Below are 24244 nucleotides of genomic sequence, written 5' to 3'. Positions count from 1 at the left end.
TCAAATATGTGGTATTTGGTGTCATATTGGGAATTTTTGGGCGGTATAAAGAAATACTTCAACGTAATCTACCCACAGTTTTTATATTAGATTAGTTACTTCTGACTTTCGATACAAATCCGGATTAAATAACGCGCGCGTTTCAAACCAATGGTATTTGAAGTCGCGCTCAGGCTTCCCGTCTCTGGAGTCACGTGTCTGATCAGCTGTTCTGCGGCACATCCGCCTGACTCGCGGTAGAGTGTTTACATGCAGACAGCACAGAGCAGAATGGGCAGACCCGCGTGAAGCATTGCAGGTAAAATATCAACTCAATTCCCCTTACTGCATTGAAACGGCCGTTTGCGATAGTCGGAGTGCTTGTCCAAAATGAATGCAGCGACGTTAAGAGTGTAAAGTGTTGTGGAATGATTCATATCGGAAGTGTAGAGCTGCCAGCCCCGTAAGGCCTGTAGACTCAACATCTCCATCAATAAATCCAACTTTATTAACCGCGTTTAATCAGTTTTCTGATGTAAATCCCAAACAGTAAGCGTCGGGTACATGCATATGAGAAATGATAACTATCACTTTGAAATTTGCCTTTGATATTTGGGCTGTAGGGATGCTTGTAAGTTTCAGAATGTATTTCATTGGTTATGCAATTGATGTCTGGCCACATTATGAGATCATTGTCCCATTTTTATTTGTGCTTCTGGTTAGGGGTTCTTACACCTTAGTTCCCGTATGTGAAAGCTATATGATAATATGCATAGAGTGGAACACATTACCCCTGGTCTGGTTTTGGTTTTCAGTGGTTGATTCTTCATTTTTTGTTTGGTCTCCTCCAGTTCTAAATAAATGGTTACAGCTTTGCTGATAGCCGATAATTATTATGCAGTGATATTATAAATCTATACTGTAATGTCTGTTCAGACAAATCTGATGCATCAAATCTTTGTAATTTATAATCTAGAACATGGATAAAAGTATTTTCAAACTCCTGATATTAAGCTTTGATATCATCTGTTTTCAATATTGGACAGATCAGATGCTGATAATTAACACACATATATATATATAAGTTGTAATTTAATTTAACAAGTAACTAAAATGGGAAAATGACCTTTCTGATAATCTGTTGAGGATTTGATATTGCATGATTCCTCTTTTTCCTTTAATATTTTTGTTTAAGTTTTCTATGTAGCATTATAATATTAATGTGAAGTAGGACAGCATGATCTTTGGAGGACTATATGATTCTCTTTGGACCTGAGGCCACATTGTCTGAACAACAGAAAAATACTTACCATGGCATCACAAGACCAGCTTGCTGCCTGTTTTCACACTTGCACGTGCACACACACACACGTTTGAGTTAAACGCCTGTCATGCTGCAGTAATTAATGCATACAAACCATGTCAGAATACAATTAGCTCATAACCTTTGGTTAATTTGTTTGAATAAATTTGTACTCTTAGTCCTGTAATATTTGGAAGGTTTCAGGTTATCATTGTTTGTGAATACATGCATATTACAGAACATGTGCACATTCTTTTCTTAATTTAGTATTGCCCTAATATTATGACCAAGCATATTTCTGCACTAGTGATAACGTAGGGTTTTTGAGTTCACCCAGTAGCTCGTAGAATTCCTACAAGCTACTGTCATGTGATTGGTGCAGGAGCTCAGTTCTATAATTGGCTGATGAAGTGAAGGCATGTGAGTGTGTTTAAACAGGTTTAGGCCTGGTCTGCTTCTATAACCCTCCTTATTGGTGTGTGCTGCACCCACGGGCATTTTGATGTAATGAGCTGGGGTTTGTCTCATGGAACTCTTTAAATGATTGGTAGATTATTTTGTGATCCTAAAATTCACAAAATACTGTTCAAGATAATTTTGTATTTACTAGTCTACAGTAACTTCCATTTAGCATCTCTATTTATGCAAATTACTTAGTCCTAGTTATAGTTACTTTAGTGAGTTGTGTTTGTTTCGTTTCTTAATTTTGGTTTAGCACAGGTTTCTCACAGTAGTGTTTTTCAGTTCCTCATTACTTTATCTCAAATACACTCACAGTATTTAAGGATTGCATATAGTCTTATTCTTTTTTTAATCCTAATGTATTCAATTGGAGACAATGCCATGTGTTAATCTTAGCTAAATCAAAATAATATACAAAAATATATTCAGCCCTAATTCTAATCAAGCTTTTCTCCTTGATTATGCATGTATATTCGCACATACAAGCGAAGCAACTTTTGCCCTGCATCTGAATCTCAAATCTCCTACCAGTTGTTTGAAGCAGTAATAAATATTTATGTGTGGGTGTGTGTGCGCGTGCACACATGTGAATATCTAATGAAATATGCAAGGAATCATTTGTGGAGTGATTGCGTCAGTGCTGCCTTTAGCCTGCAGCTGTGCCAGTAAATGCTATAGTTGCAATGTTAGAAACAAACTGAACATTAAGGCAATATTTTTATGCCACACCAACCCAACATCTAATTACAGAGAGCTATTGTATTTTTATTTCTATTTTTACTTGTTTTACATAATAATCTTTTTGGTGAATGTCTTATTTGAATTCCTTTGTGTGAGGCTGCTGAGGCATCTTGCAGGTCCAGTTCATTATTATTGTTGTTTAGCCTATTTTAATTATTATTCATGTGTCTGGCTTGACTTAATCATACCTCTAGTTGTCCCTGAGGCTTTATGCTAATTTCCAGCACTGTACTTCACTGCAGAGGATCCTGGGATTTCCCACTGTACCACAGCTAATGCATAAATCTAATTGAGCTGGGCCAAGGAGGTCTAATACACGGAGAAGGCTATCTGTTAGCTTATGAAATTTGAAATCTGCCACTTATGACTTTATTAACATTTTTATTTTGACAGAAAACAAACTTTTGAATCAGTGGAGAGGGATGCTATTATTACTACTACTACTACTACTAATAATAATATAGTTTTATATGTTATGTAATTGTTACTTTTTATTAGATTTTTATTTGATTATTAAATAATAAGTTATTTTATATTAGGTATTTATATTTACAGTATATAATTATTACTTTATTTTGATTAATAATAATAATACAGTTGTTTTTTATATTATTTAATTGTTTATGCAATTTATATAATTAAATAATAACTTTTTAATTTAATTTATTTTGTTTCTTTGTACCACCCCACCCCCACAACGGCAATTTCCTAGGCAGCTTTTCTTCAGATATCATCTAATATAACGCAGTTATATATAATGCATGAGTTGCACAGGCTGTGTTTTGGTGTACTGAGATGTTAGATCAGTGTGTATTAGTTCATCTGCATAACTGATAAAGGACGTTTGCTGGAGGTTGTGTGTGTTCAGAACCAAACGTAACCTTATTAAAAACAACAGAATGGATTTAGCTTTAAAAATAGAAGGAAAAAAATCCAGACAAGCCTGTTTTTCCACTTTTTAGTCCCTAATGCTGTCACATCAGCACTGTCTGGCTCTGGATTATCGGAGCTGGGATATTTTTGGTTTATAAATATCTGGGAGTCCCTTCCAAACGGCGCTTGGCACCACCAGTGTGTTTGCTCACGCGCCCTCGGTGCTGCAGAACAATTATACCACATATACAACAGATCAAATGAGTGCTGTTTGTTTGCCTCTTTGTTTGAGTCAAGACTGTGTTTTAATTCACTGCACATCTGTCAAATGTTAGCACGGCTGGTTATTCTGGTAAATGAATACAAGTGTTGCTGGTGTAATGATCCTGAGGTTATGGTAAAGTTGTATAAACAATCCACAAAGATTATTTAAAGAACTGAATTGCTGGCACTCTCCATTCATGTTACTGTCATGAATTTAGAAACAGTTTGGCTGTGAAATACATTTACATTCTGTGCCAGAACTAGCAGCTAAACTTGGATTTAATTACAAATGGTTTAGACTAAAATGAAACCATGTAATTAATCCAAACAAACACAATCTGTTCAGTGTATACTAACCAGACATGATACAAGCTGCTGTGTCTCTGGCATATTGATTTGAGTTTTGTCCTTACCAGTTCTGAAAAGTTGATGGAAGACATTTTGCTATTTCTATTTTTTTGTTTGTTTTCAGTGTTAAAGGGTTAGTTCACCCAAAAATGAAAATTCTGTCATCATTTGTTCATCCTCATGCGTTTCCAAACCTGTATGCATTTCTTTCTTCTGTGGAATATAAATTAATATATTTTAAGAAATGTTGGTAAGCAAAATGTTGGCATTGATTTCCATTATATTTTTTGTCCATACTATAGAAGTCAATGGAACCGGAAACAGTTTGGTTAACATTCTTCAAAATACATTCTTTTATGTTCCATAGAAGAAAGAAAGTCATTCAGTTTGGATTGATATGAGGGGGAGTAAATGATGACAGAATTTTCATTTGAGTGGACTGTCCCTTTAAAATACTTCATGCTATCCAATGGTTTAATATGCAAAGTCAGCTATAAGTAAGCCGTTGGGGTTGTCAGTTTAGGCTCTGTCGGTTTATTCATTTGTTTTGCTCTGCTGTTTGTCAGATTAATGGTTAGTGGACTGTGGTCTCCACTGTGATCAGGCCTATGAGGAGAACAAGGCGAGTCTAAAACAGTGAGTATCCACACAATACCTGATGTAGTTCCTGTTTTGTTCTGTAGTGTTGATCGTGGCTTCAGTGGTGATGTTGATATCACAGTCTTAAGCACTTCCTCTGTGGTTTTGCAGGACATGCAGCACCCAAACTTCGAAACACAACACCCGCTGCAGCAGGACGAGCAGGAAACGGGTTACGACCCTCTACAGAACTACAACAGGAACAGAGACCGTAATATACCTAATAGATCTACATTCAAACTGGAGACCTGTGAAGAATAGGACTGCATATTTTGTATTGCATTTATTTTCATAAGTACTGTGATTGTATTTTGACTATTGCTATATTAACTCATAAGAACAAAAAATAGCTCTCATCATCAAAATGATGCGAATGTTATATTTTCCTAAAAGCTCTTCTGCCAGTAGAAACTAATGTCGTTCACAAAGAATCAAAGTCAGGCCTATGTGTAAACAAAGCAAAAAAGGGAAGTTTTCATTCACTCACTGTTTAACTGTACTTGATAGTGAATCATTATTCTTCTGTAATATTCTGTTGTATTTTCTTCACTTTCATCTGGCATTCTTTTTAAAGTGAGTACTAAAACATGGTAATCTAGCTGAAAATGATCAAGGTATGTTTTCTCTAAATGAAGTCAGGAATATTGAATCATTTATCAACTAATATAAAAATACATAGTAATTACCAGACTTATTTTACTTACACTATTGTTCAAATGTGTAGGGTACATTTTTGTAAAAAGTCTCTTATGCTCAGCTAGGCTGCATTTATTTGATCAAAAATAGTTAAAAACGGTAATACTGTAAAATATTACTATTTAAAATAACTGTTTTATTTGAATATATTTTCAGATTCTATGAAAATCATTCTAATTTACTGTTTTGGTGCGTTTTGGGATTATCTGATGAATAGAAAGTTGAAAAGAACAGCATTTATTTAAAATGGACACCTTTTATCACATTATAAATGTCTTTACTGTCACTTTTGATCATTATAATGCATCCTTGCTGAATGAAAATATTAATTTCTTTAAACAAACATCTTACTGAACCCAAGCTTTTAAACAATAGTGTATATTATTTACATATATACATACTGTATGTTTATTTTAACTAAAATATTTGAAAGTATGAAAAATGCCAGAAGAGCCTGAGTTTTGAATTGATTCACTTGGAGCGTTTGAACTGATTCAGAGAAATTAATCAAACTTATGAAAGCTAATGTTTATGTTTAAATCTATTGAAACATCTCTGCCATCATTAAAAGTACCAAGACAAGGAGGGATTTTGTATTTGATTTGTAAATGTTGTTAGAAAAGTCACTATGGTTGTATTATTAAAACCCAATATATTGCCTAGCGCTATACTGCACAATGAAAAATATTAATTTATCTAAAACATCATTATTCCGAATTCAGTCGTTTCCGTGTTTAGATCACAAACTATGACATCTTAAGACTCTTAACTGTTGTCTCTTTGTAATTTTGTTTCTTTAATTTCAGGAGGATCATTGGATAGCGCGGTTGAGTCCACATTTCAATCATACAGGTCATGAATTTTTCCCTAATGTAACAAAGCATCAGAGATCTACTCTGGTTCTCATGTGAAACTCACTGCTGTGTGATGGTGTATCGCTATCCTCTAAGATTCTCTTTCACATGCTCTTTACAGAAAGGAGTGGGATGATTTGTTCCAGAACAGTAACTATCTGGTGTGGATCAGGCAGGCTGGTATTAACGGACGATTACGGAGCAGCCGATTCCGCAGCGTATGCTGGAAGGTAATGGCTACCTGACAGTGGCAGATGACAGGTTTACTGCATGAAAACTGTTGTTATTGGGGTTGAAAGGTTAAGTGTGCAATTTCTGTGCCAAATGCTTGGTTCCAGCTTTATCTGGACGTCCTGCCAGAAGATAAGACTCAATGGATCAGTCGAACCAAGAAGCACAGAGCACAGTATGAGAAGATCAAAGAGACGGTATGTGTGTGCACAAGTTTTTTTGGTAGTGATTTATGAGCCTTCAGTAGGTTTTGACACTAAATCATGATCGTTTGCCTTAAACTGCAGCATATTACAAACCCTCGCAAAGCTGCTGGCCAGCAGGACCTGGTGGTAAACAACCCACTGTCACAGGATGAGGGGGTGAGAGAACAGCCAATGCAGTAAAACCATAAGAATGGCTCAATCTGTCTATTACTGTTTGATTGACGTCTTTTTCTCTCTCTTTAGAGTCTATGGAATAAGTTCTTTCAGGATAAGGAGCTAAGGGGCATGATCAAACAAGATGTTTTACGAACGTAAGTGTGTGAACTACCTGTACAGATACACTACCATCCATTCAGTCTTCAGTGTCACATGATCCTTCAGACATCAATCTAATATGCTGAACTCTTATCAATGTTGAAAACAGCTGTGCCCCTTAATATTTTTGCAGAAACTTGTGATGCATCTTTTCAGGATTCAAAAGAAGAGCATTTATTTTTTACAACAGTGTCGATGTCTTTACTGTCACTTTTTTTATAAATTGAATGTGTCTTTGCTGAATAAAGCTGTTAATTTATTTAAAAATAATAAAACATTTTACCGACCCCAAACTTTTGAATGGTAATTTATCTTTTTATTTGTCATTTTTACTCTCATTAAATCAGCACACTAAAATTATCATTAAAACTGTTGATTTTAGTTTGTATTTAAGTTTCATACAAAATAGAATTAAATTTTGATACTGTTGCATTATTATATTATATTACATTATATTATGTCTGCTACTCTTTTATTTGCTGCAGGTTTCCAGAGATGCGGTACTTCCAGGAAGAGGATGTCAGGACAAAGCTGACTGATATTCTGTTCTGCTATGCACGAGAGAACGAACAGCTACTCTATAAGCAGGTTTATAGACACACACTGATTGTGACAAATACTGCCGCACCACAACATAACCTGTCAAACTGGCTCAGACGTTTCTAATAATAATTTTCCCAAAAGCATTCATCTCTCTACATTATCCTCGGTTTTTGCCTCTTCATCCCTCCCTCTTTATCTTTCTACAGGGCATGCATGAGTTACTGGCCCCTATAGTGTTTGTTCTTCATTGTGATCACCAGGCGTTTCAACATGCCAGTGAGACAGCCAATCCCAGGTCTGACCTATTTACTACAGAGACGAGACTGTCTGAAGTTCAAATTAAAGTTTAAATTTGTTCTGCGTAGTGTTTTGAATCATTATTAATGGAATGTTCAGTTATTCTTAGTATATTTATTTAAACTGTGTCTTGCCTCATTTTGCAGTGAAGAGATGAAAGTCCTTCTGGATCCTGAATTCCATGAGCATGACGCTTAGTGAGTGAATGTCACATTATCATAACAAATCTGAAACCAAATTGTCGTGTCTCGATTTAAATGCATATGGTTGCAAAACACTCTTTTCCCAGTCTGTCTTTTTGTTCATCAAATTTCCCATAGTGCCATGTTTTCTCTGCTCATGGAGACTGCAGAACCCTGGTTCAGCAGTTTTGAACGGGAGGTCAGAAAGGTACCTGGAATGATTTTATGTAAAACTTGATATGTTTATGTATCTTGATTATATCAACTGCATTGGTATTTTGTTAGTGCCAGATTCAGACTTCAGTCTTGTTGACATTACTTACGCTTAAATCTTTCAGGGCAAAGAAGAAATGTTAACCAGCATCCCCTTTGCAAGACCTCAGGACTCGGGCCCTTCTGTTGCCATTGTGACCAAAGTCAACCGAATTCAGGACCAGCTAGTAAAGAAACATGACATTGAATTGTACATGCACCTCAACAGACTAGAAATAGCTCCCCAGATTTATGGCATGTGAGTATGAGTCTATCATTATTTTATTATCTATATTATTTATTATAATAGTAGTTTTAGTATGTTATAGTTGTATTACTTTTATGTATATAATATTCTGGTATATTTTTAAATATATTATTATTAAAGCATTACTTGTCATTCCTCCGTGTTGAATATAAATAGTGTAGGATTAAAGATGTTAAACCATAAGTGTTTTTTTATGTCACTTTTTTTCCCCATCATTTATGAATTCTCTCTGTGTTTGTGGGCAGTCGCTGGGTTCGACTGCTGTTTGGTCGGGAGTTTCCACTGCAGGATCTGTTGGTGGTCTGGGATGCTCTTTTCGCAGATAGCATCACTTTGGACCTAGTGGATTACGTGTTTGTCGCTATGCTTCTGTACATCAGAGATGCATGTGAGTTCAATTCTCTCTCATCTGTGCTTCATTCATAACACAAACCAATGGAACACAAGATATAGGCTTCTTAACGCCTAAATGCACTTTCAGTGTTCACCCTGTAGCTCTGTAGATATCAAGCAATATAAACCCACAAACAGTATGTCAATAGTGTGTCTAGTCAAATCGCATCACTAACACCTACATAACCAATCCAAACATAGCAAGTAATGGCATGCAAATTAGTTGGCTGATGCCTGCTGGCAATGAACATATATCTTTACAAAGAGCTCTAAAAGAACGTTATCAGTTTATTTGAATATGCAGTAACTATCGTTCCTTTGTTTTTCATGTCGTAGTGATCGCTAGTAACTTCCAGACGTGTCTCGGGCTCCTGATGCACTATCCTCCTATTGGAGACATCCACTCTCTGCTGCTGAAAGCACTCTTTCTCAGAGACCCTAAGGTAATGTCATGCACATTTTTAATATTATTTTTTTTTAAATAACTATACTAAAAAAAAAATTGTTTTATGAAATATGTATTTTTAAAAATATATATTCATTTATGATATATATTTATAATTATAATTATTCTGGAGTTGATAATGTACATACTATTTGCTATTTTTGTCATTTGTCTTTTTATATAACTTTAGAATAATCCAAGACCGGTAAACTACCAGTTCCAGCAAAACCTTGATTACTACAAGACCCGTGGGGCCGACTTGGTCAACAAGACTCGGTATCTTGTATTTTTGTGCATTTCCTTTTTTTAATACTTTTATACATTTGGTGCAACTCTTGTTTAAAGCAGAAATTAAGTATTAATCTAAGGATTAATATCATAATTATTCATAGGCCCAGTTTCACAGACAGGGCTTAGACTAAACCAGGATTTAAGTATTTTTTTATTAGCATGCCTTAGAAAAAAACATTACTGGTGTGCATCTTGAGACAAAACAAAGGCACTGATATATTTTAAGATTAGTCAGTGCAAGTTTCTTTCAGTTAAAACAGCTCAGATTTACACTTTAGTCTGGGACTAGGTTTAAGCCTTGTCTGTGAAACCGGGGGATAATGTATTAAACACACATGCACTGTACATTTATAACAGGGGTTCTCAAGAGTCTACATTCAAAGGTCCAAATCTGAATTTTCATCAGTGTCAAAGGTCCGGAATGGAACAATTGCTTATTACAAAACTACATACAGTAGCCTACATAACATGCTTAACAAATAAACACTCTTTTTAAATAAAGTGCCCTTTGCATTCAAAATACATTAATAATAATAATAAGTGCAAAAGTGGCAAAACAGTTAATTTAAGTGTCTGCAATAGAGGTCGACCGAGTTTTTCTCTGGCCAATGCCGATGTTTAGAAATCAGGGCAGCCGATATTAGATGCTGATTTTTTTAGCTGATATGTTTGGCCGATTTTCTTTTTTCCCTTTATCTCATAAAAGAGAGTTTGAGTAAATGATTATTGCAGGGCACAAGATAGTAATAGTAGTAGTCTAATTCATAGTAATAATACATGGCTCAAAACTTAAGCACCTTCTCAAAACAGTTCTGAAGCATGCTTTTTGTTCATGTTTGTTGACAGACACCAGTGTTTCCCACAGACTCAATGCAAATGTATTCTCTGCCAGCGGGGGGCGCTGTTGCACCGGTTTCCTCGGTAACGGCTGTAATCAAATCAGACGATACTTTATCAGGGATTACAGGAAAGACGAAATGAAAATGACATCAAAACTTTTCTGGAGACGGTCGGTTCTTTTCAAAGATAAAAACATCGTTGCATTTTAATTTTGAAACGTGTAACTTAGTGCTCCGTTTACGATGTATAAGCCTTTTGGAAAATCTATTTGTGGCGGTCAGTTTTGATATTGTGACGGACCACCACAAATAACAAAATGTATGGGAAACACTGGACACTGCTATAAGTCAAATGGCCATAAGTGATAACAATAATAATAAAAACACTCGTATTAGCGGTCAAATGTCGCCCGATTATGTCAAACGTCATATGCTTAGTGCTCTTGAAATACGAAATGGAGGCGGGTCCGGATTGAATGCCCTCCAGACTTTGAGAAACACTGATTCATAATATAATTATAATTTTTTTCTCCAGGGCCAGCACTAAAGCAGCACCTCTCAACATTAATAAAGTATCCAGTTCTCTACTTAATTTCGGCCGGAAGCTCATCGCACCAATGGGAGGCGGCTCCAGCGGCATCTCGCCAATTAACAGTGAGGTGATATCAGCTCCTCCCCCTCAAGCTCCTGTGCCATACCCATTGGCTGAGCCTCCATCATGCACCGCCTTCTCAAACACACAGATGAAATCTCAGCCGTTCCCACAAACGCAGCATCAGCACCGGTTGCTGAAGTCTGAAAGTATGCCGGTGCACCTCAGCAAAGGTAAGGACTCGAATAGGCACACGTTTTCAACCCTGTACGCTTATGGATTGTGTTAATTTTACCCGTATACCTCCTGAAGTTATTAATACTTCAGTGTGCATGGATTATGATGTGAATGTGTACATGCATGTGCTCAAGCACAGGTACATGTGACAGAATAGGTGTGTGCTGTAGCCTTACTCTGCTGTCTGTTAGATGTAGGTTCTTGTGGAGCCTCTCAGATATCTCTCCCTGCCCAGATTCACTCTGATACCCCAGGTAACTGCAGCCATGACAACAACATCAGCACCAGAGCATGCATGTGTGCTGTATAAATGCATTTTATTTTATCTTGTATTTTTTTTTTTTATACTTTTACTGTGACGTGTCTGCTGTGCAATCCATGCATGTGTGTCTGTGTTCAAATGAACTTGGTGTAATCATGTATTTCATAATTAGTCATGCTCCTTTTTGTCACCAGGTTTTTTTCGGTAAGTTAGTTCAACCAAAAAGAGAAATTCTGTATTTGTATTATATTAGGCTATTCCAAATGAATTATGTAATAAAATAATTAACTACCGTTTAAATGTTTGGGGTCAGTAGGATGTTTTTGTTTTTGAAAGAAGTCTCTTATGCTCACCAAGAATGCATTTGTTCGAAAAACCCAGTAAAAACAGTACCATTGTGAAATAGTATTGGAATTTAAATATTTTAAAATGTCATTTATTTCTCTAATGGTAAAGCTGAATTTCAGTGTCACATGATCCTTCAGAAATCTTTCTGATTTGGTGCTCAAGAACCATTATTATTACTATCAGAGTTGAAAACAGTTGTGCTATTAATATTTATGTGGAAATTGTGAACATCTGTATTCAGCTTTCTTTGTTGAATAGAAAGTTTAAAAACACTTATTCTGTACCATTTTAAATCTGTCACTTTTGATCAAATTAATCCATACTCACTGAATAAAAGTATCCATTTCTTTTAAAATCTTACTGACCCCAGACTTTTGGAAGATAATGTAAATATTCTCTGAACTTCCTGTGAATGTCTTATTAGTCATCTTCATAGTTCAAGTGAGATCCTGCTGTTTTTAAGGTCAGCGTCTGGTTGATTTACTGCATGCTGTGTGATTGTCTCCAAATCGTTGTGCTATTTATGTAGCTTACTGTATGTTTTGTTAAAATTGTTCTGCTATATTTGATGTTTCTGTCCGAGACAAATTTTTGGGACTGTTCTTTTAATGTCTACCTTACAGGCCACACCTCCAGGATGGTTAGCTCCTCCCCCAGCACTGAGAGTTTGTCTGGAGGGCGGGATCATGCGACGTCTTCCCCTCCTCTCCCGGTGTCCAGGGGCCGAGACTCTAGCACATCATCTCCTCCCCTCTCTGCCACAAAGAAAGACTCTTTCTTTAATATCAGTCGCTCGCGGTCACACAGTAAAACTATAAACAAGAAAGATACGGTAAGCATGTTTACTTTTCAACTTTACCATTTGCATTCCCAAACTCTGATTTTGTGTCTATTCTTTTATTTTCAGATAGCATGTGAATTACTAGGATAATCATGTACTAGCTCCTATTTAATAAGTCCTGTATGCTAATTTATATATACATATATACATACATACATACATATGGGGGGGTTTTTTTATACACAGGAGGAGCTGGAGGCCCAGGTGTCGTTCTTACAGGGTCAGATTAATGACTTGGAGGCCATGAGTAAATATTGTGCCAAGATGATGAACATGCACATAGGTGAGTCAGTGAGCCATCAGTTGTCTTTGCACTAAACAGATGCTGGTGATGGAATCATAATGATTATGCTATAATTGATGGACAGGCAAAATTCAAGACATGATACTGCAGGAGCATCTAGAGAAGGAAGATGAGGTTCTGGTGTCACTTGCTGGACTAAAACAGGTATGAATCAGGCCTCTGCTTTGCTAAAATAAAGTAGTATTTTTTTGGTGAAAATTCATTCAGGGTGATACAAAATCTAATAGACATCTGTTAGCTCTAATATTAAATTTAAATCTAATATTTTTCCATATTGTCCCCAGATTAAGGACATTTTAAAGGGGGCTCTCCGATTCAACCAGAGCCAGCTGGAGTCAGAGGAGAATGAGGAGATCACCATAGCAGATGATCACTACTGCTCTAGCCAGTATAGCACACTAAAGGACCGGAGTGATCCAGACCATTTGTCTGAAGACACAGCTGGTTCTACTATCATACAACAAAAGGCTCCACAGCACAGTGACCACCAGGAAGGAGACATGGTAGCTGAGAAAGAAGAGGAGGAGGAGGAGGAAGAGAAGGTCTTGACAACTGAGAATATCACCACAATACCAGAGCCACAGGTAAGAGAGGATTACACAAAACATTTTCCATGTGAGCAAGTACATGCACTTTCTATAAATTCATTTATAGGGTTTACTTCAGTACTCCAGGATTAAAGTTTTCTCTCTTTTTATATATATATATATATATATATATATATGTATGTGACACTGGACCACGGGCATATTTGTAGCAATAGCCAACAATACATTGTATGGGTCAAAATGATCAAATTTCTTACTGTAAATATATCAAAACTTAATTTTTTATTAGTAATATGCATTAAGAACTTCATTTGGATCTCAATTTCCAAAAATTGAACCTTATGACTGGTTTTGTGGTCCATGGTCACATATATTTTGGAGGAAGTTAAATTAATTTATGTCCGTACAAGATGCATTTTGATTTTAGAATTTTTTTTTTTTTTTATCAAATAAATTAAAGGTAGTACAACAACTGATGCATACATACTTTATTTCATTTGTGTTACAGAGTGAGATTTGTGGGACAATTTCTTAATTGTTATAGAATAATGCATAATAGTAATAAACGTAATAGTCTTAATTTACTTAATGTATGAGGTTACCTTTTGGGCTGTCAATTAATGAAAAATAAATTTGTTATAGTATTATAAATATACTATTATAGAATTTATGAATATTTAAATTTTTTATATATATTTTAATTTTTAATCAGTTTATAATTTTTAAATATTTATATTTAGCTGTATTTTTACTTCAGTTTTAGTTGTTTTAATACTTCAACTTAAACTTTTTATTTTTTTTCAGTAACTTGCCATTTCAAGTTTTTGTTGCATCGTTTTTTATGTAAAAAAAAAAGTTATTTAATTTTAGCACTGGTTTGAATTACACAATATGTTGATAAATTGATTGCATTTATCAATATCTGCTAAATAAAGCCCTCAAATGATAATGCAATTTACCCAAACACACAATCGTAAATACACCAATTTCATACACCGTTTTTATTTGCTTTGTATCTTAGGCCACTGAGGGGAGAAACTGGGATGACTACATCTTGGTCTCACAGGATGGCGAGCCATCTGAGAGTGAGGAGCAATGCATAACCACCACGGCTCCACTCTTTAAGCACGTACGAGGCCTAAACAAGGTGGATTTTCAAGACCCTCTAATGGGGACCACATCTGGGTCCTCCAGTCCAGATGACGGCAGCACTCACAGCAAGGACTCAGATTTCACTATTGTTAATCCTACTGACCTTTGAACCTGGATTCCCCCTAAATATGACTGGACCCATCTTCAACACTTAAGAAACTCTGCTGGACGTTTGCACAGTGAACTCAGGCTGATTGCCTCATGTGCCCCCATGCCTTGTTACTGAATCCCTAAAACACGCATCTTGTTTCCCAAATCCTGGACCTCTGGCTGTGTATTTACATACATCTTAATCCAAATGTTTCTTTTCTTTTTTCCCCTGAATATAAGGCTCTATACCCTGGATCCTTTGCTCAATTAACTAAATGTGGTATCCAAAGCCATTAAAAGCAGCCTCAACTCAAATGAGATTCTCCATTCTGTAATTTTCTTTGAAAATGCCCTTACGGCTGAAAGTTTTGGACATCACCTTGGCATTTATGTGGAAAACCTATATTTGTTTTCTCCTAAATCAATATCCTGTGAAATACATTTAACACACTCTCTGCCTCAGATAAAAGCTATATTTGCTACAGTTCTCCCTATATCTCTGTCTTTGTCCATTTTTTGGAGTACTAAGTGTTGTGTGATGAAGGCGGGACATTGAGATGCTCAATCTAATAGTAGATTGCTTTAGTATCAATATGGACTGAGTGTTGCTCTCATTCACTCACTCATCTTTACTGATTTTCCATGAACCAGTGCCTGAACGGTTATCTATTTCTGTCTGTATTTTCTTTTTTTAAGATTTGCGATTTTAGTCCATAGACCACAACATAGTCCTTTGCTAAATTGTTTTTTGTTATTGTTTTTTTTCATATTTGTCATTATTTTTGAACCAATGATATGTTAAACTTTTATGTTCGAGTATTTCTCTGGTGTCAGTAGCCTCATTTTGTCTTGGTTCCCGTGGTAACTGTGTATTGTTTTGCACATGACACGAGGGATGTTTCTAATACTGATATCCTATTAACTCTGGATGAATAAAAGCATTACTCTTGTCTAATTCAAAGCTTTGTGCATGCTACACTTTCCTTATTCCCTGGTGTTATTTTTAGTCAATTGTTTCCCTTTCTGTGGAGATGATACTTTTTTTTTTAAATAAATTTTTTATGGTACCTAAATATAGTCAACCAGTAGACAGTAGTGGAGTTGTTTTTGAGGCACATGACCTAAAATTCAGTCCAAAAATGTAGCTCGTGATTTTCCAAAAGCGACATCTAGCGGTCAGTTATTGCTATAGCAACATTGTCTAATTTTAACTAAATTAGCTAAATTAACTAGCATTTCTTCATTTAAATGAATCTAATTTGTTTTGCATTTAAAAAGCTAAGCCAAGCTCAGATTGCCCATTAATTTTGCAGTATGTTTTTAAGGTCCTCAAGTACCTGGTGTAACTTTCGTGCGATATATGGTAGATACTTTTATTTGACTCTACCAAATCTGTCATCTTATTTTAGAAATAATTACAGTGTATAATGGTTGAGCTCTGACCGATTCACGATTAAAAATTAATGTTATTCACAGAATTAATAACCTTAAAAGCTTTTAAAATGCGCCATAGCAATATTTATTTTCCAATTAGGGCTGAGAATGGGTGTGGCGCTTTAATGCAACTCCTCCAGCCAGAGGCACAGACCCAACGAGCTACTCACTTCATTAACTTATTTTGTCATTTTAATTGTTTTAGATATGGTAAGTAACAAAAGTAGTGATAGTATTTGATCATTCAATGTCTCAGGCACCATCTATAAAGTTCGCTGTTATTAATATCAAGTTAATTGCTGTTAAAAGTTCGCGCGGTAAACTCATCAGAGGAAATCAGGCCGTCGGCCATTAGATTATGTACATCTGTTAGGATACCATAAATGTTCGTCCAATTAACTAATCTCAGCCTAAATGCCCAGATTGCTTAATGAAGAAACATGAAAGATCGTGTTGGAGATCGATCCGGTTTCGGCCTTGTTTGTGTCGAGCATTTTGAAAATATCGTCTGACTTCGGGGTGAATTTTTGGGAATAAGTAACAAAACGTGTGGCCTTACTTCAAATCTAAGATGTATCAGGGCGTTCAGTTACCCCTGTGCCTCACATGTGGGTTATATTCACAGGTAATCCTATTTTGAACCTCAAAAATGTGTGGCTGTTGGATGTTTTTGAGGGCCTATATTGTACTTGCAACGTGTTCATTGTCTTGTTAATAATGTTTGTTGATGTAATGCCAAAAATGTTGTGAAATACATACAGGATATCCAGAAGCACCGTCAGGGCTTTCCGTCCTCTCTGAAGTTGTCTAACGGTTATATTTTACCTGAGGGCAAGATGACGCCCAACACACTGTTCGTCGGCGGGATTGACATGAAGGTACAGACTGACCATTTTAGGCCTTGCATGTTCAAACTGGTGCAGAACAATTCTAAACTCTACCTATAATGCCATAGTTTCTACACTATATTGCCAAACGTTTTGGGACACCCCCTTCTAATGAGGTTTGACTACTTTAGTAATTTCCATGCGTAAAAATTTGTTTAAATAAAGATATTCTAGAATCTAGGGAATTGTGTTTCTAATTTTATTGCAACCGTTTGCACAGGACCCTTTTCTTTTCTAACATGACAGTGCCTCTGTGTATAAGGCACGGTTCAAAAATACATGATTGATTCAGTCAGTGTGGAAGAACTTGACTGGTCTGCAGAAAGCAAATCTTAATCCCAGCCGAACACCTCTGGTGTGACTTTAAAATGCAGACCTTGAGCCAAAAACTCATCACCAAACACCAATGACTTGTATAGACACTATAAGGACAAAAGTGTTGGGACACCCCCTTATTTAGAACAGAAAAAGGCACTTCCAAAACTGTGGCAACAAAGATGGAAACACAATTCATGTGTTTAAAAATTGTATTTCCATCTCTGTTGCAACAGTTTTGGACGTGTCTAAAATGATAGTACCCTTATGTGCAAGTCATTGGTGTTTGGTGATGAGTTTTTGGCTCATCAAAAATTGCCTCCGTTTTGAACGTACGGGGTAAGTGCAGAAAGCATATGTAAACATTGCTGACAAACTGCTGAGTGAGATCACGTGAGGCGCTCCGTCTGGCATGATAATCTTAATATCTTGTAGTGTGTGATGCGCTACGATATTCAAATCTTGTATTGTGTGTGTTTAAGATTTGAGGGAAGAAAATCTGTGAAGATTCTCCTTATGCGTGTGCTGCAGCCAGATTTCATAATTGGTTAGGATTTTAAAACTCCTGAGCCCGGCTGTAGGTAAGACGGTCTTGTCAATCAATTCTCATGGGTGCGGTCGGTACAGAACTACGTCATTCTGACTGGAACCTCAGAAAAGCCTGATTTTTTTCTGAGGTTTACCTACATTTCACTGCTGGTTATACTCTGTATAATTGTGTATGTGACAAATAAAACTCTTGAATCTTGAATTTGAGAGGGGGGATTTTAAAATAGGGATTTAAAAAAAAAAACACTGGGTGAAACAAGTTAACACTGGATTTTTATCATTATAGGATGGATGTGTGTACACACTTCCAACACACATTTCTTCAAACAACTTAAAGCGAATTTTGCATCCGATGACCCCTTTAAGTTCATACATATTTTAATATGAACAACTATTATTAACAATATCTATGAAATTATTGATGTCACACTGAAGCTGTGTGATTTTCATAGTACTGCACCCTTTAAGCTCATCTTAAAATAAAAAATATTAATATCTTTAAAAATTACAGCATTGTAAAATGACAGACCAGCAATAAACTATCAATTTATAATATTGATGTAAAAGTACAAGCCAGTAATGCTTGTGAAGTAATGTTAGCGTAGCACACAATCTTATACAGCTAGTCAGCTAACTGTACTCTGTAGCGTCTGTGCCATGTTGCTAAAACTGTCTTTTTGATCTAATGTAATTATTCCCCACATCCAAGTTCCAGGTTATGATATTGTAAAATTAAGAGATTAATGTTCAGACTTTTACATAAGTAGTGAAGCTTACTCAAAATAAAGGCTTAAACCTCTAAAAAAAAACACACGTTTAAGGGGCTACTCTTTTGGTGAAAGTTTTTAGACCGCTTTCAAAATGGCCTCCAGACAGTGTGAACACATGGACACCTGTATCTCAGTGTGCAATGATCTGATTGACTTGAAATTATAGGAGGTATATAGTAACAAACACATCAAGTAGGATAATAAATTATTTGTTTTTATAATCTGATCTCAAAAAAGTGTGCTTAATGGGTACTTTTACCCTATTTCTTTTTTAACCTTGCCTTATACACATGGGTGTTGTCATGTTAGAATCCCTAGAATATCATTATATGCTTAAACATTAAGATTTGTACTCATGTACTCAAACCTGTTCATTAGAAGGGGGTGTCCCAATACTTTTGTCCATATAGTCGTGTATCTACTCTCCAAACTGGCACTTTTTCCATCAGGTGGACGAGAATGAGATCCGAGAGTTCTTTGCCAAGTATGGGTCTGTAAAAGAAGTGAAAATCATCACTTATCGAGGAGGAATATGCAAAGGGTGAGTGAGTTTTAATTTCCCCTGCTGGGAAAAAAGTAATTTTAAATCAGCCTGTGCTGTTCTTATTTGGTTAAAGTTGGACATAGTTAGCCTGACTAAAAAGTGTTCAAAATCCTTCAAATACCAGCCTGCTAAATCAGCTAAGACCAGCCAAGAAGCTTAAACTGTTATTTAAGTTGTTTTCTAATAGATCATTCAAAATGTTGTATATATGTGTGTGTATATGTATGTGTATATGTATGTGTGTGTATATATATATATATATATATATCTATATCTCTCTCTCTATCATTTTGTGAACTAATTTATTTTGAATTGAATTTTACCAGACAATCACAATAGTGCATTGTATCAAGTGTCCAAAAATGTTTTTGTCATTTACGGTCATTCTGTTCAAAGTAAGTAATTTTGGAACAACATGTAAAGGAGTAAATGATGACAGAATTGGATTTATGGAATATTTCTTGCTTTAAAAAATGTCTTTACCTGCCACCTCTGATCTTCTTTCTCACAGGTACGGTTTTGTTTACTTCAGCGAGGAAGTTGATATCCAGACTATCGTTGATGTAAGGATGTCATTTTACTTGTCTGTGACAGTCTTCTCTCTTTTTTTTGTCTTGATGATGTTATGAGGGCATCTTGACGTCTTGTACTATTTCAATACTTCTACAGCAGCCAATCAGTTTTAAAGGGAAAAAACTCAAACTGGGACCTGCCATCATGAAAGAGCGTAATTCTCGTGAGTCCATGCACTTCACAGACTGTTTGCTCTGTCTTATTCAATATAGCAATTCCATGACTTTTGTACAAGTTTTTAATCTGATTGGAGACTTGTAAAATTTCAATTTTAAAGAACTGGTAGTGGGCATTTTTGGTTGGGATCTTTTTAAATGACTTCTGCAATAATAATTGTTATCTTAACAACTTAGTCATGTAATTTCATTAGTTAAAATGTGTTGGAATTTTATTTCTAGGTTCCGTGTCATCTCCAATGATTGGTCCATCACAGTGGATAAGCCCCAGCCCATATGTGTACTGCAGCTGCTGTCCCCCAGGCCCGGCCCCGCCCTCACCTGTCTTCAATGGAGGGAATCAATACATGCAGGTAACTATACAATGTTCATACAAACCATGCCACACTGCATATTTACATCAGTAAAAACTTTGGACATTCCAAAGTTTGTAGAATATCAGTATATTCATTTTTTCTTTTTTTTTCTTTTTGTGTATGCCTCTCTTCTTAGCCTTACTCGTACTCCAGTCCTCCAGGATTTATTGTCCCACAGGTGCCCATGAACTATGCACAGACCACATATGCGTACCAGGTACAGTCACACATACGCACACATTTGCGTTCATGCACAATTTCTCTTCAGGATGTATTAGTTAAAAAGAAGAAAAAGTGTCAAAGAAATTTGACCATTGTTGGGGGTTTTGTTTATTTGTGTATGTGTATTAGTATCCCTTGCCACAGTGGTGTGGAGAACAGAGGACAAGGCTTGTCAATCAGGTCAGCTCCACTCCCCTTTTTACTGAGCGTAATGGGTTGAACTTAGATTGTCGTAGTTGCATCTCAAAATGCCATGTCTAGAAAAAAAGTTATATTCAAAAGTTTGCGGCCAGTATCGTTCAAAAATGACACACTTTCTATTGTTACAAAAGATTTGTTTCAAATAAATGCTGTTCATTTCAACCATTTATCAAGGAATCATGGTTTCCACACAAATATCAAGTTTTTATAGAAATGTTTCTTGAGCATCAATCTGCGTATTAGAATGATTTCTGAGGGATCTTGTGTTAAAAATTCAGCTTTGCCCTCAGGGGAATAAATTTACATTTTATATTCATAAGTTATTTTAGCCTAAAATAATATTGCACAGTAGAACTGTTTTAAACGTATTTATTAACACAAAAAATGCAGCCTTGTTAAAATGAATTTTCTTTTAAAACATTTGACTAATATTAGTCCTTTTATCCTTGGAGATGCACCAAAATTGGTGGTAGTTCATATTGTAATTGCTTGCAGTATAATTTGAACAAAGATGTTAACCACTTTAGTTAGCCCAGTGTTCTTGCTGTACCCATTAAATTAAATTGAGAAGAGAGTGTGTAAGCTAATCCAAGACAGCTGCCTCTAGCATTTTAATAATGTCAGTGCAGTGTAGCAATAAGCACAGGCTTTATTTTAGTCTGCGCTAAAGGTCCTAAGGTTTTGCAAAAATGCTCTGCAAACAAGGCCCTGTGAATGTGTGTATATGTGTGTGTGTGTGTATGTGTATATATAATTATTTTTTTTTTTTTTTTTTTTATTGTACTAATTGTTTCCTTTTTTGATGTTTGATTTGTGGCAGAAATGTTCATGTTTTTCCTTAAATGTTTTAATTGTTATTATTAATGTTTATTACTTTGAGCATATTTTAATATGCAAAAGCAATACTTCTATCAATTTCAAGTTAAAAAAAATATATATTTTGGCTAGTTGTAGGGAAAGCCTTTTATTTAATTTGAGTAATATGGCTAACTTGTTTCAAAATGAAACCATGAGAGATTAGTGATGTGAACTCTTAGGGCTCTAGGCAGTTAATCAGATCCACGATCATAGTTTGTTTCATGACTTTCACAAGTGTGAAAACATGTCAGAACATGATCCGTGTCATGCATGTTGATCACAATGTTTCACAAGACTGTAACCATACAGTCCTTATTGACCATAGTTAATGAAGTGTGATGCACCCATATTACATTGGATTGTTGTGCTGTGGTAAGCCTTTAGATGGCACTGCTGGCTTAATATGAAAATTGCAAACACCTGAAGGAAAAAAGTATGCTAAAATTGAAAGGCTCGTCAATATAAGAAGAGTGTATGTGTGAATCTCTTTCAGAACTATGTGGATTGTGGAGTCCAGACCTTGCTAACCCTTCTGTAGCCTTCAGCACTAGCACAGACTCATTTTCGTGGTAAGTTTTTGTGCACCTAAAATGAAGATGCAGTCTTTAGTCTCGAGTCACTTTCACAGAGTCACTTTGTTCCTTTGTCTTAGGGTAGAATCCTATAGAAGCAGAGGACAACTTGATGGAGATCAAGCAATGAACTTCATTGTGCTTTCAAACACAGTTGCAGATAGGGTCACCCTGGGTGTGAATTGAAGGTGTATATTGAGGGAATGACATTTATGATCATACGATCATACTGTAACTTAATTCCTCACACATCCACACACAAACATTTGCCAAGCTTTGTTTGCTTTGGCTTATTCCACCCATTTATTTGTATTGTCTGTGTTTTTCTTTCTTTGTAATGGCCAACTAACTTTAAAGACACTTTTAAGCTCACAAATACATATTTATATTTTACGTTTGCTTATTTTAAAGTTTGACTCACTGTTGGTGATGCACGTATGCATTTAGGTAACTGTTCTGAGTCTGACTGTTCAGTCTGTTGTTTTAAACCAATGTTCATTTGTTTACTTATTTAGGCTGGCGAGTGTTCACTGTTAAACTAGTTTTATTTTGGGGTTTTCACATTCAGGGCACATGTTTGGATTTTCTCTGTCTGGTTATTGAGCACCAGGGTACAGTGGCTTCCCCCTCCTTTTTTACGTGAAATCTGCTTTCATTGGTCATTATCACTGTACTTCCATTAATTCATTAATACTTCTTTTTTCTTTGTTGGTGCAGTTAAGAGGTGTAAATAAGATCATTGCATTAATTCAAAAATGATTTTTTTTTTTTTACTGAGCCCTGTAAGTCACAGCAGGTCACAGGATGCTTGACTTGTTTAAAATTATAGCGATGATGGAATACTGATATCACGGTGAACACAGTCATGCTGCATTTTTCTATTTTTCCAGCACTTTTTCACACCAGTTCATGGAGTTGTTTTATAGGTTTGCAAATTTAGGCGTATTGTTGTACTGAACACACAGCACTCTCATTTTATCCAGTGTTGCAACACCGTTCTTAGAGGTTTGTTTCTCGCAGGGGGGCTTTATTGATTTATTAGCTGTAGCTTATTCATCAGATACTTTTAAAAACCAACTTTGACTGACTTGTATTGAAATTTTCTCAGTTTTATTTCCTCATTTCCCATGGCTTCATGGGAGTTGTGGTCTATATTGTACCATAGTCTGAGAGCTTCTAATCACTGTACTCTGGGTTTACCTTGTGTATATTTGTTTTGGATTTTGATGTTGGCATTGTACGGTTTTGTTATTAATAAAGGAAAGTTGCATTAACTTATTCTTGCTTAAAGGTTGCCTTTTTGTTTAATACATTTATAATACTAATACTAGTTTGTGAGCTTTTTTATTTTATTAGGGGATATATAACCACAGCAAATTTGGATCTCTAACTCAAACTCTCTAGCGCCACCACTTGTCCAAAAATTCAATTTTGAAATGCTAATAACTTTTGAACCGTAAACCACAATTATTTTTTTCTTCTGAATCTTGGCTCAAGCAGAGTAGAGTCATGTCAAAAATTCAAAAATCGTAAGGTTTAGTTTTTTCGCTATCTTCAATTGTTCGTAAAACCTACTTTGTCGAACTCGTCCTAGACTATTCGTCCGATTCTCACCAAAATTGTCTCAGATCATCTACAGACCATGGAGGCAAAAAGTTATGGAAATCAAGTCGATTCATCCCAGCGTTCTCGAATACCACACTAACGAATTTGCCTAAAAGCATGCAAAAATGTATCTGAGGCTATATCTCCGCAAGGGTTTGGCGTATTGACACGAAACTTGGTGTATGTTATAACAAGCATGACCTGAGGCGACCTGCAGTGTTTTGGCGCTGTGCCACCTAGTGGTCAGGAGATATGAAAAATTTATATTTTTGCTTATAACTTGTGAAATGGTTTTGCCAAAAATCATAATGGTCTCTAGATTCGGTGCATCAGGCCGAGTCCAACCATATTCTATTTTCCCATGTCACCCATTTTGGGCGTCGGCCA

General features: G+C 35.9%; 2 protein-coding genes across 10 annotated transcripts; both read left to right on the top strand.

Annotated features, from left to right (window-relative positions):
- Positions 1–200: 200 nt before the first annotated feature.
- Positions 201–15753, top strand: LOC306885060 (TBC1 domain family member 5-like). Of its 3 annotated transcripts, XM_079441384.1 has the most exons (23): positions 201–298; positions 4537–4606; positions 4721–4820; positions 6112–6157; positions 6281–6389; positions 6498–6587; positions 6678–6752; positions 6840–6907; positions 7397–7499; positions 7661–7749; positions 7898–7948; positions 8072–8141; positions 8272–8444; positions 8699–8841; positions 9183–9289; positions 9482–9567; positions 10957–11246; positions 11442–11504; positions 12484–12692; positions 12888–12984; positions 13070–13149; positions 13290–13589; positions 14575–15753. In XM_079441384.1, the coding sequence occupies exons 3-23, from the start codon at positions 4724–4726 to the stop codon at positions 14812–14814; spliced, it is 2586 nt and encodes an 861-aa protein (XP_079297510.1). In that variant the 5' UTR covers positions 201–298; positions 4537–4606; positions 4721–4723; the 3' UTR covers positions 14815–15753. The 3 variants fall into 3 exon arrangements, with proteins under 3 accessions (XP_079297510.1, XP_079297511.1, XP_079297512.1); XM_079441385.1 differs by lacking the exon at positions 11442–11504 and having other exon boundaries at positions 219–298; XM_079441386.1 differs by lacking the exons at positions 201–298; positions 4537–4606; positions 4721–4820 and adding an exon at positions 5194–5223.
- A 580-nt stretch (positions 15754–16333) lies between these two features.
- On the top strand, positions 16334–23538 carry LOC306885490 (deleted in azoospermia-like; the record flags this gene model as incomplete). 7 transcript variants are annotated; one of them, XM_079442044.1, is made up of 11 exons in its annotated part: positions 16354–16439; positions 16652–16854; positions 16991–17107; positions 19200–19291; positions 19806–19857; positions 19964–20030; positions 20266–20396; positions 20536–20616; positions 20751–20801; positions 22174–22249; positions 22333–23529. In XM_079442044.1, the coding sequence occupies 9 exons, from the start codon at positions 16801–16803 to the stop codon at positions 22216–22218; spliced, it is 690 nt and encodes a 229-aa protein (XP_079298170.1). In that variant the 3' UTR covers positions 22219–22249; positions 22333–23529. The 7 variants fall into 7 exon arrangements, with proteins under 7 accessions (XP_079298172.1, XP_079298175.1, XP_079298170.1 ...); XM_079442046.1 differs by lacking the exon at positions 16652–16854 and having other exon boundaries at positions 16334–16439; XM_079442048.1 differs by lacking the exon at positions 20751–20801 and having other exon boundaries at positions 16373–16439.
- Positions 23539–24244: the final 706 nt, after the last annotated feature.

This window comes from Barbus barbus (assembly GCF_936440315.1).
Source record: "Barbus barbus genome assembly, chromosome: 19".
Classification (NCBI taxonomy): domain Eukaryota; kingdom Metazoa; phylum Chordata; class Actinopteri; order Cypriniformes; family Cyprinidae; genus Barbus; species Barbus barbus.
This window is presented reverse-complemented; position numbering and strand designations above follow the sequence as displayed.

Coding starts and splice junctions, on each gene's coding strand:
- LOC306885060 (XM_079441384.1), top strand. CDS start 4,724: ATGCAGCACCCAAACTTCGAAACACAACACCCGCTGCAGCAGGACGAG. Junction 4,821..6,111: donor CTACAACAGGAACAGAGACC/GTAATATACCTA, acceptor CTTTAATTTCAG/GAGGATCATTGGATAGCGCG. Junction 6,588..6,677: donor ATGAGAAGATCAAAGAGACG/GTATGTGTGTGC, acceptor CTTAAACTGCAG/CATATTACAAACCCTCGCAA.